The sequence below is a fragment of the Manis pentadactyla genome, chromosome 10, assembly GCF_030020395.1.
Source record: "Manis pentadactyla isolate mManPen7 chromosome 10, mManPen7.hap1, whole genome shotgun sequence".
NCBI classification, from domain to species: domain Eukaryota; kingdom Metazoa; phylum Chordata; class Mammalia; order Pholidota; family Manidae; genus Manis; species Manis pentadactyla.
In genome coordinates this window covers 23,252,373-23,272,583 of record NC_080028.1, presented here as the reverse complement: position 1 = coordinate 23,272,583, position 20,211 = coordinate 23,252,373, and the positions used below count along the sequence as shown (strand labels likewise).

Below are 20,211 nucleotides of genomic sequence, written 5' to 3'. Positions count from 1 at the left end.
CACTTTCTGAATTGTAGCTGATAAGGAGTAGGAATTCTTAATTTTAATGTAGTCAATACACTCTTTTAGTTAACCATTTTTGTGTCATATTAAGAAATCTCTGTTACCTTAATGTCATAAAGATGTATTCCTATGTTTTGTTCTAGAAGCTTTATTATTTCACCTTTCACATTAGGTCTAAATTAAAATTTTTTTGTTGGTATGAGGTAGAGATCAAGATTTATTTATTTCCATGTAATATCTGGTTGACACAGCACCACCAGTTGAAGACCTTCCTTTCCCCATTGACTATAGTGTACCTTTGTCATAAACTAGGTGACTATTTGTGTTTTTTTCACTCAGCATAATTCCTTTGAGATATATCGAAGTTGTTGTGCATATTAATAGACTACTTCTCAGTATTGCAGAGTAGTAGCTCATAGTGTGAATGTATCACAGTTTGTTTAACCATTCATCTATTGAAGGACATTTCCATTATTAACAGTTTTTGGCTATTATAGGAATAAAGCTGGTATAAACATTTGAGTACAGGTCTTTGTATGAACATGAGTTTTCATTTCTCTGGTGAAATACTCAAGGATATAATTGCTGGGTCATATGGTAAGTGTGTATTTACTTTTGTAAGAAACTGCCATAGTATTTTCCAGGGTGACTGTACTGTTTTACATTCCCAGAACCAATGTATGAATTATCTAGTTTTGTAACATCCTTGACAGTATTTAGTGTTATCATTTTTTTTCTTTTTTAAGCTATTCTGAGAGGTGTTTAGTGGCATTTCATTGTAGCTTTAATTTTCTTTTCCCTAATGGCTAATGATACTGAGTATCTTTTCATGTATTTAGTCAGCATTTTCACATTCTTTTTCTGTTCAGTGTCTTTCACCCATTTTTCTAACTGGATTATTTAGAGAATTTTGAGTGTTCTTTGTATGTTCTAGATACAAGTCCTGGTCATTGCTTTTTAAGACAGTAAACACACTAAGCTTTTTTCCTCATCCTTATTCCCATTTTTCATTGCTTCTTTCTAAATTCATTTCTTTATGCTCAAATACAAACTCTAAGAACTTTGAAATAATTTAGCTAGATACAATATTTTGCCTATAAGTTTGTTTCTTTTAAAATTTTAAAGATATTTCTCCATAGTCTTACATATGGTATTGAGAAGTCCATCAGTTTAAATCTTCTTGTTTTATAGATTTAAATGGGCATTCTAATTTCTCTTTCCTGTGATCTTCTTGCATATCATCATACTGGATCCTAGGAGTGGGTACTTTGAGGTCTTACATATTTTTCTTTGACTTTTTCATGTTACTTCTTTATTCCTTCCCTTACATTTACTTTAAAAAAATTCCCCTAGGGTTGTAATAGACAGATGTTAACACATCCACTCTCGGTATCTTATTTATTTTATTACTTTCATATCTTTATTACTTCCTGTTGCCTTCTGGGAAGGTTCTTCAATCTGATTTTCCAGATCATTAATTTGTTCTTTGATTCTCACTGTTCTGTCCATATATTGAATTTTTTATTTCAACAATAATATACTTTGTACTCAGTCTCAATATGATTCTTTTTCACAGCAGTTTATTCTTGCTTCATGTTTCTAATATCCTGTCTTATTTCCTTGAGAGAATACTTATTAAATTTAAGTTGTTCCTTTTGTTCCATTTTTCTGATTTCTTTGGTAGAGGATGTTTTCATTTGTGGTCTTTGTTTCAAGGTGTTTATGCTTTTAATTTTATTTCCACATCAATTTACCTTTTGTTGCCTTGGAACAGTCAGCTGACTTGGCTACAATGTCCATCTTTAAGGTGGAGCTTTCTGTCTGTAGTACTGCATTGCTATTTGACTCATTAACTCTTACTAATTCTTTATGTTTGAGATTTCATCTTCATTGGTCTGGCAGCCTTCCCTCACTACTCTCCTACCCCAACCCCATGTTTAATGTCCTTCCTATATGTCCCCACAGAATCTTGTATTTGTGTTTACTTCTTTTCCTTTATTTCCCTAGTTCCTGGCAGTGTCTGATAGTTAATATTTAGTAAATATTTCTTTGCATGGATGACATTCAAACTTCTCTATTTCCTTTTCTAGTGTCAAATTCTGGTGCAGATGGAATGCTTGATTTTCCAAAAACATCTCTTCTGCAACTTATTATAAAAAGAAAAAATGTTATTTCTCTAGATGCTGCTGTGAAATTTGTAAAATTAGCTTTTACTTATGAGGAATGGAGTTTATTTGAATCTACAGCTGGGCATGTTATTGATTTTCTCCAGGTAATATAAGCCAAACCATAAACTTGTTTTTATTTTGCTAAGATGACATTGAATTACTAACTTGTGGGATACACTTCTCCTAGAGGCAGGATGATCCAGAGTCAAAGAAAGAAGAGAAGGATTTAATTCTTCTTATTGCAGTAGAACCTTTAATTAATATAAAGAGAAACAAAGGCTCGATCTTTCCTCTGGAAAACTACAAAGAAGGACGGTCAGCTCAAATTTATGTAAAAAAACCTGCATTTAATGGTGAGTATTTATTTACTTTTATGAAAAATTAAGGTAATTTTGTCTAATAAAATATGCTTCCTATAGTTGGAATGAGAGAATGACTGTTAAAGTCAGAGGGAGCAGGAAGTGCAAAGGCCCTGAGGTGAGAGTGAGCCTTGTTGTTGAGGGAATGGCAAGGAGGCATGCATGGCTGGAGTGCACTGGCACTGGTGGTGAAATTTGAGAATGCGATAGGGGATGACATCAGAGAAGTCGCTGGGCTCCAGATCTTATAAGCCCTTACGCCTTGTAAGAGTGCTGGATTTTGTTCTGAGTGACAGTTCTGAGTAGAAAATTTAGCTGCTGCCTTGTCAGTAAGTGAGAGCCCATGAGGACAGTAAAACAAAAGCAATCAGTTCACTTTGGTAAGGGAAGGTTTGGTGGTCTCCTCTCTCTTTACATTCTAGACTTTTTAAATCTTGAGAGTTATTGTGTATATAATTGAAAATCTGCAGCCTCTGTTATTTTGACCAATGAGAATGACTTACTCATATTTTTTAAGTGTTTTATCATGTTAGACACTGTATGGCTGCTCAATTGCAATAAATAATTTGTACCAAGTAACTGCACATTGTTTTTCTTCTAGTGGTTTCTGAATAGATATTTTTGTTATTATTTTTCCAACTGACGTATTTTGTATGTGTTTTAATATTTTAAGGCTCTTCAGTTCCATTTTGGACATAGTTGGAGTGCCGGTTATAGATTAATGGTAATGATGATAGTCTATTTTAATTTAATTAGAGCCTACTTAGAGTAGTTTTCATATTCTAGAACTTGTAAAATATTCAAGTGTCTTACTGAGAAGATATTTTGACTATGTCATTTTTGTAGGATTTCTGGGGCCAAGAATGCAGAGTGTCTTACTGATAAGAAATTTGCCCAGATGTCATTTTTGTAGAATTTCTGTGTTTTTGTGCCTTTTCTACTTGAAATTTTGTAACTGTTTTTTGTTTGCCTGTTTCATTTTCCTTTACTTTATGAATTGAGATTCTTGTGTGAAGATGTATGGATATTCAGAAGACATTTTCCACCTGGCAACAACCTTGTATTCCTGTGTCTGTGATTCTCCTCAGGTGAAATAGCTGTTTTGGATAATTTATAATAGTGTTGAAGGAGCCTATTATAATTAAAGTCAGATTTAAATTATCACAGGAATTGCACCTTGCCAAAATTCTGTATTGTTTAATCACTAGAATAAGAATACAATTCAATAATATTGAATTACATCTTGACTCATAATTTTAAGTTTCTATTTATTATTGTCATCATTTGCAGGGTCAGTCTGTTCCTTTTTGGGAAATTCCCAGGCTAGCTATATTTCTAATAGGGAAGGAAATAAGACAGTGATTTTAATGAGAGTTAATATTCTTAATGAAATGTTGCTATCTATCCCATGAGTACAAAGTCTAGTTATTATTTAGAGTCACTTTGTATGCAATGACCAGTATTTAGAAATGACAATTTGTGGGTCTGAAAATATAATTAAAACTAGTCAAGCACTGATTTTAAACTGAATTCCAGGGATCACCAGGGCTTCTCTGTGGTTTTTCAGAAGCCTGGCTTTGGGTGGTAACACTTTAAACTATTTTTATTAGTTTTGCATACAATTTTGAGGTTCTGATGGAATTTCATTGGAAAAATTGGCTTTACTATTATTATTTTATTATTTATTTATTTATATTTTTGGTGTCATTAATATACACTTACATGAACAACATTGTGGTTGCTATACTGCCTTCACCGTGCCCCCACCACCACATTACGTGTGCTAATCATAATGCCCCCTTTTCCCCTTACCCCTCCCTTCCCACCCATCCTCCCCAGTCCCTTTCTCTTTGGTAACTGTTAGTCCATTCTTGGGTTCTGTGAGTCTGCTGCTGTTTTGCTCCTTTAGTTTCTTCTTTGTTCTTATACTCCACAGATGAGTGAAATCATTTGATACTTGTCTTTCTCTACCTGGCTTATTTCACTGAGCATAATACCCTCTAGCTCCATCCATGTTGTTGCAAATGGTAGGATTTGTTTTCTTCTTATGGCTGAATAATATTCCATTGTGTATATGTACCACGTCTTTATCCATTCATCTACTGATGGACACATAGGTTGCTTCCATTTCTTGGCTATTGTAAATAGTGCTGCGATAAACATAGGGATGCATATGTCTTTTTCAAACTGGGCTCCTGCATTCTTAGGGTAAATTCCTAGGAGTGGAATTCCTGGGTCAAATGGTATTTCTATTTTGACTTTTTTGAGGAACCTCCATACTGCTTTCCACAAAGGTTGAACCAATTTACATTCCCACCAGCAGTGTAGGAGGGTTCCCCTTTCTCCACATACTCGCCAACATTTATTGTTGTTTGTCTTTTGTTTGTTGGCCATTCTAACTGGTGTGAGGTGATACCTCATTGTGGTTTTAATTTGCATTTCTCTGATGATTAGCGATGTGGAGCATCTTTTCATGTGCCTGTTGGCCATCAGAATTTCTTCTTTGGAGAAGTGTATGTTCAGATCCTCTGCCCTTTTTTAATTGGGTTATTTGCTTTTTGTTTGTTGAGGTACATGAGCTCTTTGTATATTTTAGATGTCAACTCCTTATTGGATCTGTCATTTATGAATATATTCTCCCATACTGTAGGATGCCTTTTTGTTCTACTGATGGTGTCCTTTGCTGTACAGAAGCTTTTTAGTTTGATGTAGTCCCACTTATTTATTTTTGCTTTTGTTTCCCTTGCCCATGGAGATATGTTCATGAAGAAGTTGCTCATGTTTATATTCAAGAGAGTTTTGCTTATGTTTTCTTCTAAGAGTTTTATGGTTTCATGACTTATATTCAGGTCTTTGATCCATTTTGAGTTTACTTTTGTGTATGTAGTTAGAGTGTTATCCAGTTTCATTTTCTTACATGTAGCTGTCCAGTTTTGCCAACACCAGCTGTTGAAGAGGCTGTCATTTCCCCATTGTATATCCATGGCTCCTTTATCGTATATTAATTGACCATACATGCCCCGGCCTGCGGGACAAACGTGGGGTGTCGCCGGAGACGCCTGCAGAAATGAAACAAGCAAGGGACACAAAGCACGACCAGCAAGACAGGATGTCTGATCAAGCTGGCACAGTTTATTGTTTGCAGGCTCAATTTATACAGGTTAGCAAGGAAGGGGTGGGTCAGAAGATTACTGGACCTTAGATGGCGCTGGCGGGAAGGTGTAGAGGGGTGATTGGGCCTTGGCTGGCACCGGCGGGAGCAGAGAACCCGGAAGAGAAGCGGGAAATTCGCCATTTTGTGGGCGCGGGCCCTTGGGAGGGAGGTTTTAAGGGTGGGGCCTTCCCCTGGGGCAGAGGGTATTCTTGAGAAGCAGGGTGTTGGCAGGGTTAGAAGGCCAGTGGAAAGAACAGAGGAGGAAACGTTGCTTAGCAATCTGACTGCAAGATCTATATTGATTTGGCTAGGAGAGCAGCTTTGCTTTTTCTAGGATACTGCAGAAATGATTGCTGTTGTCTTAACTTACATAACTGGCATTGCTTAAAGTCCATAGGCTCGCTCCCAACACATATATACTTGGGTTAATATCTGAACTCTCTATTCTGTTCCACTGGTCTGTGGGTCTGTTCTTGTGCCAGTGCCAAATTTTCTTGATTACTGTGGCTTTGTAGTAGAGCTTGAAGTTGGGAAGCGAGATCCTCCCTGCTTCATTCTTCCTTCTCAGGATTGCTTTGGCTATTCAGGGTCTTTTGTGGTTCATTATGAGTTTTAGAACTCTTTGTCCCAGTTCATTGAAGAATGCTGTCGGTATTTTGATAGGGATTGCATTGAATCTATAGATTGCTTTAGGCAGGATGGCCATTTTAGCAATATTAATTCTTACTATTTAAGAGCATGGGATGAATTTCCATTTATTAGTATCTTCTTTAATTTCTCTTAGGAGTGTCTTGTAGTTTTCAGGGTATAGGTCTTTCACTTCCTTGGTTAGGTTTATTCCTAGGTATTTTATTCTTTTTAATGCAGTTGTGCATGGAATTGTTTTTCTAATTTCTCTTTCTGCTAGTTCATCATTAGTGTATAGGAATGCAACAGATTTCTGTGTATTAATTTTGTATCCTGCAACTTTGCTGAATTCAGGTGTTAGATCTAGTGGTTTCAGAGTGGATTCTTTAGGGTTTTTATGTACCATGTCATGTCATCTGCAAACAGTGACAGTTTGACTTCTTTCTTACCAATCTGGATGCCTTTTATTTCTTTGGGTTACCTGATTGCTGTGGCTAAGACTTCCAGTACTATGTTGAATAGAAGTGGGGAGAGTGGGCATCCTTGTCTTCTTCCTGATCTTATAGGAAAAGGTTTCAGCTTCTCACTGGTAAGTATGATGTTGGCTGTGGGTTTGTCATATATGGCCTTTCTTGTGTTGAGATACTTGCCCTCTATATCCATTTTGTTGAGAGTTTTTATCATGAATGGATGTTGAATTTTGTTGAATGCTTTTTCAGCAGCTATGGAAATGATCATGTAGTTTTTATCCTTCTTTTTGTTTATGTGGTAGATGATGTTGATGGATTTTCGAACGTTGTACCATTGTTGCATCCCTGGGATGAATCCCACTCGATCATGGTGTATTATCCTCACGATGTATTTTTGAATTTGGTTTGCTAATATTTTGTTGAGTATTTTTGCGTCTATGTTCATCAGGGATATTGGTCTGTAGTTTTCTTTTTTGGTGGTGTCTTTGCCTGGTTTTGGTATTAGAGTGATGCTGGCTTCATAGAGTGAGTTTTAAAGTATTCCATCGTCTTCTATTTTTTTGGAAAATTTTAAGGAGAATGGGTATTATGTCTTCTCTAAATGTCTGATAAAATTCAGCAGTGAATCCTTCTCGTCCAGGGGTTTAATTCTTGAGTAGTTTTTTGATTATTGATTCAATTCCATTGCTGGTTATTGGTCTGCTTAGATTTTCTGTTTCTTCCTGGGTCAGTCTTGGAAGGTTGTATTTTTCTAGAAAGTTATCCATTTCTTCTAGGTTATCCAGTTTGTTAGCATATAGATTTTCATAGTATTCTCTAATAATTCTTTGTATTTCTGTGTTGTCCATCATGATTTTTCCTTTCTTATTTCTGATTCTGTTTATGTGGGTAGATTCTCTTTTTCTCTTAATATGTCTGGCTAGGAGTTTATCTATTTTGTTTATTTTCTCAAAGAACCAGATCTTGGTTTCATTAATTTTTTCTATTGTTTTATTTTTCTCAATTTTGTTTATTTCTTCTCTGGTCTTTATTATCTCCCTCCTTTTGCTGACTTTGGGCTTCATTTATTCTTCTTTTTCCAGTTTCAGGAATTGTGAATTTGGACTATTCATTTGGGATTGTTCTTCCTTCTTTAAATAGGCCTGGATTACTATATATGTCCCTCTTAGAACTGCCTTCACTGTGTCCCACAGACATTGGGGCATTGTGCTGTTGTTTTCATTTGTCTCCATATGTTGTTTGATCTCTGTTTTAATTTGGTCATTGATCCATTGATTATTTAGGAGTATGTTATTAAGCCACTATGTGTTTGTGAGCCTTTTTGTTTTCTTTGTACAATTTATTTCTAGTTTTATACCCTTCTGATCTGAGAAGTTGGTTGGTAGAATTTCAATCTTTTTGAATTTACTGAGGCTCTTTTTGTGGCCTAGTATGTGGTGTATTTTGGAAAATGTTCTGTGTGCACTTGAAAAGAATGTGTATCCTGCTTGTTTTGTGTGGAGAGTTCTTTAGATGTCCATTAGGTCCTTCTGTTCTAATATGTTGTTCAATGCCTCTGTCTTCTTACTTATTTTCTGTCTGGTTGATCTGTCCTTTGGAGTGAGTATAGTGTTGAAGTCTCCTAGAATGAATGGATTACATTCTATTTCCCCCTTTAACTCTGTTGGTATTTGTTTCACATATGTAGGTGTTCCTGTGTTCAGTGCATAGATATTTATAATGGTTATATCCTCTTGTTGGAGTGACCCCTTTATCATTATGTAATGTCCTTCTTTGTCTCTTGTGACTTTCTTTGTTTTGAAGTCTATTTTGTCTGATACAAGTATTGCAATGACTGCTTTTTTCTCACTATTAGTTGCATGAAATATCTTTTTCCATCCCTTGACTTTTAGTCTGTGTATGTCTTTGGGTCTAAAGTGAGTCTCTTGTAGGCAGCATATAGATAGGTCTTGTTCTTTTATCCATTCAGTGACTCTGTCTTTTGATTGGTGCATTCATACCATTTACATTTAGGGTGATTATTGATAGGTATGTACTTATTGCCATTGCAGGCTTTAGATTCGTGGTTACCAAAGATTCAAGGGTAACTTCATTACTATCTAACAGTCTAACTTAACTCACTTATTATGCTATTACAAACACAATGTAGAGGTTCTTTTTTTTCCCCTCCATTTCTTTCTTCTCCTTCCTTTATATATTAGGTATCATATTCTGTACTCTTTGTCTATCCCTTTTTATTACCTCTGATGACAGCTATTTAACCTTAGGAACACTTCCATCTATAGCAGTCCCTCCAAAATACACTGTAGAGATGGTTTGTGGGAGGTAAATTCTCTCAGCTTTTGCTTATCTGGAAATTGTTTAATCCCTACTTCAAATTTAAATGATAATCTTGCTGGATAAAGTATTCTTGGTTTGAGGCCCTTCTGCTTTATTGCATTAAATATATCATGCCACTCGCTTCTGGCCTGTAAGATTTCTGCTGAGAAATCTGATGATAGCCTGATGGGTTTTCCTTTGTATTTGATCTTATTTCTCTCTCTGGCTGCTTTAATAGTCTGTCCTTATCCTTGATCTGTGCCATTTTCATTATTATATGTCTTGATGTTGTCTTCCTCAGGTCCCTTGTATTGGGAGATCTGTGCATCTCCATGGCCTGAGAGGCTATTTCCTTCCCCAGATTGGGGAAGTTTTCAGCAATTATTTCCTTAAAGACACTTTCTATCTCTTTTTCTCTCTCTTCTTCTTCTGGTATCCCTATAATGCGAATATTGTTCCATTTGGATTGGTCACACTGTTCTCTCAGTGTTTCATTTTTAGAGAACCTTTTTTCTCTCTGTGCCTCAGCTTCTTTGCATTCCTGTTCCCTAATTACTATTTCATTTATCACCTCCACCGTATCTATTCTGCTTTTAATGCCCTCCATTGTGTTCTTCAATGATTGGATGTCTGTCCTAAATTCATTCCTGAGTTCTTGAATATTAATATTCCTGAGTTCTTGAATAAATCATGTTAATGATTTTTATTTTGAAATCATTTTCAGGAAGATTCATGAGGTTGATTTCATTTGAATCTTTTTCAGGTGTATTCATAATTTTGCTTTGAACCAGGTTCCTTTGACATTTCATAATTTGTTTGTGGTGCCCTCTAGTGCCCAGAAGCTCTACTCTCTGGAGTTGCTCTGCCCCTGGAGCAGTGTTGCGGGTCACAGGGGAGTGGTGTTGGTGCTTGGGGCGAGGAAAGAGCTGTTTCCTGCTTCCCGGCTGCTATGCCTGTCTCCACTGCCAGAACCAGTGGGCCAAGCACACAGGTGTAAGCCTCTATGCTTTGTGTTTGTAGCTGTTGTCATGGGGCTTCCCTCTGGCTGCCCTAATGCCAGGGTAGGGGCTGCTGGTTTTTGAACCTGAGCCAGGTACAGGCTAGCCGAGGAGAAGACACAGCAGGCTGTGTATCATGGTGGGGGGCCTTGGAGCTGTGTAGTCAGACAGGGGGATGGAGCACCTGAAGATCATGAAAGTTCCCAACCTGCTGGGCAGAGTGCATCTGGATAATTTTGTCTACCTGCACTTTTTCCTGAGCAATAAGCTCTGTGCAATCCTTGCTCCTTTAGAAGCCCTCTCTCTTTTAGGAAGTCTCTCAGACTGCTCACCCAGATCAGCCAGATATGAATCCCCATCCTCCACAAGCAGGTGGAATCTCTGTCTCTCCAGGCACTCCACTCATCTCAGCCCTCCAACCACACTAAATCACCAGAGCACCATGCAATGTTCGTTCATGCTCCCATAGCAGATCTCCAGGGCTAGGTGTTCAGCAGTCCCAGGCCTCCAGTCCCTCCCTACTCTGTTTCTCTTCCTCCCGCTGGTATGCTGGGGTGGGGGAAGGGCTTGGGCCCCTCCGGGTCACAGCTTTGGTATGTTACCCTGTTTCATGAGGTCTGCTCTTTTCTCCAGGTGTATGCAGTCTGGTGCAGCCTTCTTTCCTGTTGCTTTTTCAGGATTAGTTGTATTAAATTATATTTTCATATTATATGTGGTTTAGGAAGGAGGTGTCTGTCTCACCTCTCACACTGCCATCTTTAATCCAAATCGGCTTTACTATTATTAAAAAAAATCTTTGAAAACCACAATTGTAGAGCATTGTATTAATTTTTATTCTGTTAAGTGAAACACAGTAAAGGACTTGAGAGGTTTCACTGTTACGGTATTTTCTATTTCTTCTGGACTTATTAGATTATGTTATAGCCTGTGATAACTATTTAATTTTGAAGGAGAGGTATTTGGTAGCAGATGTAATGATTCTAGTAGGAGAGTTAAACAAAAAATTTCCTATCATGGCTGAGTAGGGCAAATAATTTTCATGTACCTGCTTTTAAAAAAATCATGTATGTCTTAGTTCAGTTCAATTCAATAAACATTTGTTGATCTCTGTTATGTCCCCAAGCACTGCACTAAGGAACTACATATGCAATTAAGTCTTAGAACTGCCCCAAAGGAACTCAAGGTTTGAGATATTTCAGTAATACTCATTTTCTTTCTAGTTCAGATATAAGGAGTAATTTCATTTTCTTGCAGAGAGCCAACTAACTGATTTGAGAGGAGATGTGCTCATTTTAGCCCATCTGTCGATAAACCATCTGACATTCTGTATGGTGGTTTCTTCATCTCTTTTCTTCCTGTCTCTGTCCTTTCCCAGCTCCCCATTCCTTCTCTCCTTACTAGTTCTTCCCTCTCCCCATTCCTTATTATTTTAATAAAGAAATTTTAAAAAGAAAGAGTTATATAAATTTAAAATTTGGATGCATAAAATTGGTTTACCTAACTTGCCTAAAAATGTTTGGAACTTTTTGTTTTAGAGAGGCAGAAAGAGCCTAGAGCATTCATTGAATGAGGACTCAAGCTAGACTGCTCAGGTTTGAATCCTAGCTCTGCTACTTTCTGTTCATTTCACATAGGGAAAAAACACTCATTCTTCTTGTGCTTCAGGTTGCTCATCTGTGCAGTGAGGATGATGGTAATAGTACTCACTTCTTGGGTTGTTAGGAGGACTAAATAAGTTGGTATATGTTTTCGTCTGTTCCAGCTGCTATAACAGGAATAACACGGATGGCATGGCTTAAACAACATTTATTACTGACAGTTCAGGAGGCTGAGAAACCAAGTTCAAGCACCAGCAGACTGTCTGGTGAGGCTCTGCCTCCTGGTCCATAGCTGGGTGTCTTCTCTTTGTGTCCTCACTTGGCAGAAAGAGAATGGGAGACTGGCAGTCCCTTTCATAAGGGCACTATCCTCACTCATCAGGACTTTGCCTTTATGCCTAATTACCTCCTGAAGGCCCCACCTTCAAATGCCATCACATTAGCAGTTAAGATTTCAACACAGGAATTTTGGGTAGGCACAAGCATTCAGCCCATTGCAGTATGTGTAAAGCACTTAGAATGTTGCTGGCAGATATTAAATGTTATATATCTATATCTGTAGCTCTTATTATTTGTATCAATTTACCTTACCACTTTTGTTTCCAGAGTGTTCAGCCTGATAAAGAAATTGTTGTGGACTTGATAATGTTCCTATGGCAGAAATGCAAATTAGGAATTCAGAAGATCAGTATGTCCAGAAATGACTATGTAAAATTCACCCAGAATATCAGTACCAATAAGGTATTCCTTTTTGTTTCTTCTCACTTGTTTGTTATTGCTGATAATAAAGTCTTGATATATATTTCAAATTGAAATTTTCCCTATTTGTATAAGTAGTCCCTCCTATGAGCTTAAGGGAATCTTTATGAATTTATGTAAACAGATCAATTATTAAATATCTTATTAGGGTCATTGATATTTATATTAATTATAATTAAGGTGCACTAATCACAAGGGGATACCTTTATAACACTTCCATATGATTAGAAGATAGTGATTTCAAGGAAGTACTGAGTTTTTAAAAATGTGACTCTTTTTAGAATGTAATATACTTTTTAAAAATTAAAGTATTGTTGTTATACAATCTTACCTTGGTTTCAAATGTACAACACAGTGGTTCAACAGTTCCTCATATTATTAAATCCTCACCCCCTCTAGTGCGGTCACTATCTATCAATGTAGTAAGATGTTACAAAACTACTGACTGTATTCTCTGTGCTCTACTACCGTCCCCGTGGCCAACTTATATAGTGATTGTGAATTATTGTGCCCTTTTATCCCCTTCACCCACCCAACCCCTCCTCCTTGGTAACCACTTGTCCCTTCTCAGTATCTATGAGTATACCGCTATTTTTTTCCTGGTGTTTTGCTTTGTTTTTATAGAATGTAATATAATTTAAATTGATTTTACTGTATACTTTTCTCTTTTTAGTGGATTTATCTTCTGTGGCAGATAAATGAAGTAATTCACTGCTCTAAAATGGAAGACATTGACATTGTGGTGGTGGCAGAGGTCACATTACAATTAAGTGAAATACTGGAGTTTTTAGGAAGCCCAAGAAGAAAATTAAAAAAATCTCTAGGTAACATACTGAATGAAAAAGTATGAAGTTATTTATACACACACACACGCACGCACACACACACACACACACACGCACGCACACACACAAATATGTAAGTATAAATTGGAATACAGGATAACTTCTGTTAATGGAAACTAGACATGTCAATATTATTCTTCTTTGATGATTTATGATCAGATACAAAAGAGGTTTAACCAGGGGGATGTTAAAAAAAAAAAGTGGTTGTATGCTCTGTGGTTCAATGGCAGATAAAACGCTTTCTGTCTTCCTCACTCACACATTTCCCTTCTCCATTCTTCACTACAACTGACTTTTTTCCCCTCCCCTTTCCCTTTTTCCTTTTCTCTCCTCCCTTTTGTCCCCCTTTTAAAATATTTCCTCATCTTCCATTTCCCAATAGAGTGTATGTTTCTTGAAGGAAGAGGGCATGCTTTGGTTGCCTTTATATTCTCGGGCCCCACCATGTTGCCTGGTGCAGAGCAGGAGGTCAAATCAGTGTTTGCTGAATGGACAAATATCCTTCTACCTTCCATCTCCTTTTTAATTCTCTCCTTTTAAAATTATTATTCTTTGTTCATGTGCTGTATTTCTTTTCTTTTCTCCCTTTCTTCTTATCTTTTGCTCTTTTTGCCCATATTCTGCACCCACTGCCCTGCTCTCCCTGTCCCACCACCTTTCTGCCCTCATTCTGTTCTCCCGCGAGAAGGTGCCTTCTTTCAAAGGATGACCTTACACTCTGATCTTGTTCTTTCTTCTAACTGTGGTTGAACCCCAGAACTATCTGTGTGATTAAGTCACCCATACATAGGGAATGAGGTGGGGATGTCCCTGGTGGGTGTTTACTTTCCTGTTTCACCCCACCTACAGAGTATGTATGACATCTGATGGGCTTTGTAAGAAAGTGATTATTGTAATAATTGTTTCCGCAGAGATTTGCTCATCTGGCTCTGCCTCTTCCCAGCTGCTGCGTGCAGCTGTGGGGCTTTGCAGATGGAATTTTAGGGCCATGGTTCTCAAACTTTGATTGGTATCAGAATCACTTGGGAACATGTTAAAAACAGAGCCCACACCCTATCCTACCTCAGCTAGGCAACCTTTGGTGATGTTGGCACACTTCAAAGTTTGAGAATCACTGGTTTGAAGTCTCTGGCTAGCTAACATACTCAATGGCCTGAAGTTGTATTTTTTTTTTTATGGTGGGGCAGAGGCTGACTCCCGGTGCCTTCTCATGCCACCTGTATGCCTTTGCAAGCCCTCAAGAAGTGAATGGGGTGGTGGTGTTTAGTGCTTTTTTTCCCCAATTGTTCCTTAAAGATCAATCAAAATTTATTCTGGTAAACATTATTTACTTATCTTACAAATTTCTAATACATGCTCACGTATTTCAGAATGGCATGCAATATGCTCTTGACGTAGAAAGGAATTCTATGTTATTTCCTATGTCTGTATCCATTGCCACATGTCAATGATAGTTAAAGAACAGTGGAGCTTTTATGTAAATCAAAATACAGTACTTCTAATTTTAGAGATTCCTATGATGTGAAAGAATGTATCCCAAAGAATTATATTAAATGAAACTTTATTTGAAAAATACTCTTAAGATTATAATGCTATGCTTACATGGATAAGGGAATTGTCATAACAGTTAAATAACAGTAGCTAAACCTAAAAGAGAGAAATCAAAATTAGCTTAAAGACAGAAACACCTGCAGAGCTGTGCCATGGCTGTGGGTGGTCAGGACCCGGCTGCCATGAGCTGATCACACCTGCTGGTCACTCCTTCTCCCTGGGCCCTCACGGTGACACCCTCCTCCTTCCTGGAGGGGGCCTGAGGATTCAGGAGATCCTGGGACAGCTTGTGGCCTCCGTGGGTTGCAGGTGGAGCAACAGGAGCAGAAGGGCCACTTGGGAAAGGCTGCAGGTGGGCCGGGGCATTGGCCAGCATTTGTCTGATGCAGTCGCCTTCTCTTCTTAGCTTCTTGAGGTCTCAGTCTGCACCGCTGCCTTCCAGCTTTTCTGAGCCCTTTTCTCATGCAAGAGGAACTCCCTTTGGTAGAAGGACCTGGTTCTCTCCAGTTCTTTGCCCATGTCTTCAGCTATCTTGTTGTGCAGCTGGAGAATCTGAAACTTGGAGTTCCAGTTTCTGCACAAGTTAATCAGCTTCTTCTCAATTTCTGCACACCTCTTTTCCTCCTTAGCGATTTGGCTCTCGAATTGCATGGTACATTCTTGGTGTAGTTCAAGCAGATTTTGGAGCTTCAGCTGAAGTAGTTGACTTTCCAGCTGTAGGATTTTACACCTCAGAGAAGATTCCTCTGCCTGGAGGGTGTCTGTTTGTTTTCTCAGCTCTTCATTCACTTGCTTTTGTTCCCTCAATGATCTGACTCTCTCAGGACTTTGAGGGGACACCAGGGAGTCAGCATCGTGCATGTCAGCCTTCAGTGCCGCTTTTGACCTGGGGACGGGGTGTTTGCAGTTTCCTACTTCCTGCTTTTGCTTGACTTCCAGGCTCCTGCCATCCAGGAGATGTCTTGGGGGTGCAAGTGCAGGACAGCATGGAGCAGGGGCTCAGCCACTGACAGTCATCAGCTGACTCCCTCTTTCAGGTCCTGCTCTGCACATGCGTTTGACTGCAACAGTCCTTCCTTCTTCTCCTCCTTTTCCTTCAGCTGCTGCCGGCATCTTGCGATGTCCTGGGCAAGGACTTCTGCCCTTTCTGGAAAAGCAGTGTTTCCTTTCCAATCATCCGGCATTTTCTTCCCAAGTTGTTCTCCATCCTTCTGTGATGCCCTGAGGGCTGGTTTCTCATCAGTGGCCTTGGGAAGTGTAGGAGGCTGGCTCCCCGATCCCTTTGACAGAAGGCCTGGAGTGATCTGAAGGGACAGCCTCAGGTGTGTGGCCACCACTGCCAGGCTCAGGCTGTGTAGGGTGGGAGGACTGGCCTCCCTTGCAGGTGGCCTGCTGGTGTCATCAGTTGGAGTCGTTCATTCCGTAGTGTCACCACGGTTTCCAGGTACTTCTTGGTGGGCATAACAGCTTCAGCCCTGAGCCTCGGTGTGTCGTGAATTCCATGCTCTCCTTACCATGAAAAGCATGTGCACACATCCCAGGGTCCCCAAGGGGACTACAAGGAGTCCTGTTAGGCATCCCCAGCTCTCAGCAATCGCCAAAAGAGTCTCCCACAGGCACTTCAGGATCAGCTGGCACATGAGTCTGGTGGCAGGCAGCAGGCCCTCCATGGCTACGGGCACTCCACAGCTCTGCCTCCGAGTGCCAGTGTCTGTGGTCAAAGAGGACTGCTCAGAACCCTGCAGAGTTCCATCGCTAAGGGCAACAGGGGCCCTAATAATAGGGCAGGTCATTTAGGTGGGGGAGGGGAGGCCAGCATTGCTTTCCCTACCTGGCCCTGCAGCCAACCTCTCTGTGTATGAGGGCCAACCAGGGAAGAGGTGCTGGGCCACGTTCCAGCTGAGGTCCTATCTCTTGATTTTCCATTTTTTTCTGCTTCAGGGATTTCCACTGCTGTCCACCAGGGTCCTGGCATCTCCCTTGTCCAAGGCTTCCTCTCTCCTTGTGTTGGTCACTGTGGGTGTCACGTGAACATGTTCACAGCCACTGTTTATGGAATCCTGGGAACACAAGTCAGGGCACACCACAGCCATGCTGTCTGCTGCTCAGTCCAGTGGTGGTCTGGGTTTCAATGGCACATGTACCCAGACTAAGATTTGTGTGCCCATATGCTTCTCAGGGGTCTTTCAGGAAGGGGTGGTGGTCACACAGAGACAGGCCTGACTGTGTTGCCTGTCTGTGGATGAGGGCTCAGGCCAACCATGGGGCTGGTGACCTTGAGTCTGTGACTGGGGTCGCTGCTGGAACCTCCCCTGGACAGAGTGGGGGTGGACCAGGAAGTAAGTTCACATTCACACCCATCACTCAGGGGGCAGTGTGTGAAGTTCAATTCAAGTGTCTGAAGTACAGGGATTGGGGAAGACCTGAACATGTGGTCTACATTCTTGCTCTGCTTGGTACTCCATGTGTCGGTGCCCTACAATGACACCAATATCATGGGCACCATGGAAATCACCAGAGATCACCTGACCTTAACTGTGACCTCCTGTCCACTGGGGGCTTCCACTCAGGGGTACTACTAACCAGCACCCCTCCGAGGAGGAGTCTATGGGGTTCACTCCCTCTGCCTCCCTGCACAGGACATGGTCGCCTTTGCTGCCTGAAGTCAGAGTTGGCATGTGCCAGTCATCCTGTGAGGGTTGGACTTGCTCCTGGATGAGGCCAAAAGGGCCTTTATTTCAGGTCTGGGAGGCACCTTTTCCAGTGTTTTGAACAATGACAGAACTTTATTTTTCAGTTCACTGTTTCTCTCTTCAGCTGCCTAATTTATTCACTAAACTATTAATTTCAATGAGTTTATTTTCATTACCATAGTAGTATTGGTATAGATGTAATTAGTTCTTTTTCAACTATGCCTGTTTTCTTTTTCTATAGGGTTTCTTTCTTTTTTCTTTTTTTATTAAGGTATTATTGATGTACACTCTTAAGAAGGTTGCACATGAAAAAACAATGTGGTTACTACATTTATCCATATTATCAAGTCCCCACCCATACCCCAATGCAGGCACCGTCCATCAGTGTAGTAAGATGCCAAAGATTCACTGTTTGCCTTCTCTCTGCTACACTGTTTTCCTCGTCTGCTGCTATTTTGTTCCTTCAGTTTTGCTTCATTGGTATACTCCACAAATGAGGGAAATCATTTGGCACTTGTCTTTCTCTGCTTGTCTTATTTCACTGAACATAGTATCCTCCAGCTCCATCCATGTTGTTGCAAATGGTAGAATTTGTTTCTTTCTTATGGCTGAATAGTATTCCATTGTGTATATGTACCACCTCTTCTTTATCCATTCATCTGCTGATGGACACTTAGGTTGCTTCCATATCTTGTGTAAATAGTGCTGCGATAAACATAGGGGTGCATATGTCTTTTTGAGTCTGAGAAGTTGTATTCTTTGGGTAATTTCCAAGGAGTGGGATTCCTGGGTCAAATGGTATATTGCTTTCCACAATGGTTGAACTAGCTTACATTCCCACCAGCAGTGTAGGAGGGTTCCCCTTTCTCCTCATCCTCACCAGCATTTGTTGTTTTTAGTCTTTTTGATGCTGGCCATCCTTACTGGTGTGAGGTGATACCTCATTGTGGTTTTAATTTGCATTTCCCTGATGATTAGTGATGTGGAGCATCTTTTCATGTGTCTGTTTGCCATCTGAATTTCTTTGGAGAACTGTCTCTTCATATCCTCTGCCCATTTTTTAATCAGGTTATTTGCATTTTGGGTGTTGAGGTGTGTGAGTTCTTTATATATTTTGGATGTTAACCTCTTGTTGGGTATTTCATTTGCAAATATATTCTCCCATACTGTAGGATGCCTTTTTGTTCTGTTGATGGTGTTGATGGTGTCCTTTGCCATACAGAAACTTTTTGTTTGATGTAGTCCCATGTGTTCAATTTTGCTTTTGTTTCCCTTGCTCAAGGAAATGGGTTCAGAAAGAAGTTGCTCATGCTTATATTCAGGAGATTTTTGTCTATGTTGTCTTCTAAGAGTTTTATGGTTGCATGACTTACATTCAGGTCTTTGATCCATTTTGAGTTTATGTTTGTGTATGAGGTTAAACAATAATCTAGTTTCATTCTCTTGCATGTAGCTGTCCAGTTTTGCCAACACCAGTTGTTGAAGAGGCTGTCATTTCCCCATTGTGTGTCCATGGCTCCTTTATCATATATTAATTGACCATATATGGTTGGGTTTATATCAGGGCCCTCTAGTCTGTTCCATTGGTCTATGGTTCTGTTCTTGTGCCAGTACGAAATCTTCTTGATTACTGTGGCTTTGTAGTAGAGCTTGAAGTCAGTGAGTGTAATTCCCCCTGCTTTATTTTTCCTTCTCAGGATTGCTTTGGCTATTCAGGGTCTTTTATGGTTCCATATGAATTTTAGAACGATTTGCTCTAGTTCATTGAAGAATGCTGTTGGTATTTTGATAGAGATTACATTGAATCTGTAGATTGCTTTAGGCAGGATGGCCATTTTAACAATATTAATTCTTCCTACACAAGAGCATGGGATGAATTTCCATTTATTAGTGTCCTCTTTAATTTCTCTTAGGAGTGTCTTGCAGTTTTTACAGTATAGGTCTTTCACTTCCTTGGTTAGGTTTATTCCTTGGTATTTTATTCTTTTTGATGCAGTTGTGAATGGAATTGTTTTCCTGATTTCTCCATCTGCTAGTTCATCATTAGTATATAGGAATGCAACAGATTTCTGTTTATTAATTTTGTATCCTTCAACTTTGCTGAATTCACATGTTAGATCTAGTAGTTTCAGAGTGGATTCTTTAGGGTTTTTATTTACAATATCATGTTATCTGCAAACAGTGACAGTTTGACTTCTTTCTTACCAAACTGGATGCCTTTTATTTCTTTGTGTTGTCTGATTGCCATGGCTAGGACTTCCAGTACTATGTTGAATAGAAGTGGGGAGAGTGAGCATCCTTGTCTTGTTCCTGATCTTAAAGGAAAAGCTTTCAGCTTCTTGCTTTCAAGTATAATGTTGGCTGTGGGTTTGTCATATATAGACTTTATTGTGTAGAGATACTTGCCCTCTATACCCATTTTGTTGAGAGTTTTTATCATGAATGGATGTTGAATTTTGTTGAATGCTTTTTCAGTATATATGGAAATAATCACGTGGTTTTTGTCCTTTTTTTTTTATGTGGTGGATGATGTTGATGGATTTTTGCATGTTGTACTATCCTTGCATCCCTGGGATGAATCCTACTTGATCATGATGGATGATCTTTTTGATGTATTTTTGAATTTGGTTTGCTAATATTTTGTTGAGAATTTTAGCATCTATGTTC

General features: G+C 39.3%; 1 protein-coding gene across 1 annotated transcript in view; it reads left to right on the top strand.

The window, feature by feature from the left end:
- Positions 1-20,211, top strand: part of CFAP54 (cilia and flagella associated protein 54) — a 278,386-nt gene that overhangs the window by 33,917 nt on the left and 224,258 nt on the right. Inside the window, exons 10-14 of the mRNA XM_036891466.2 lie at positions 2,094-2,275; positions 2,359-2,524; positions 3,533-3,618; positions 12,303-12,437; positions 13,129-13,279. Of these exons, the coding sequence (XP_036747361.2) occupies positions 2,094-2,275; positions 2,359-2,524; positions 3,533-3,618; positions 12,303-12,437; positions 13,129-13,279 (720 nt within the window). The remainder of the gene's footprint in view (positions 1-2,093; positions 2,276-2,358; positions 2,525-3,532; positions 3,619-12,302; positions 12,438-13,128; positions 13,280-20,211) is intronic.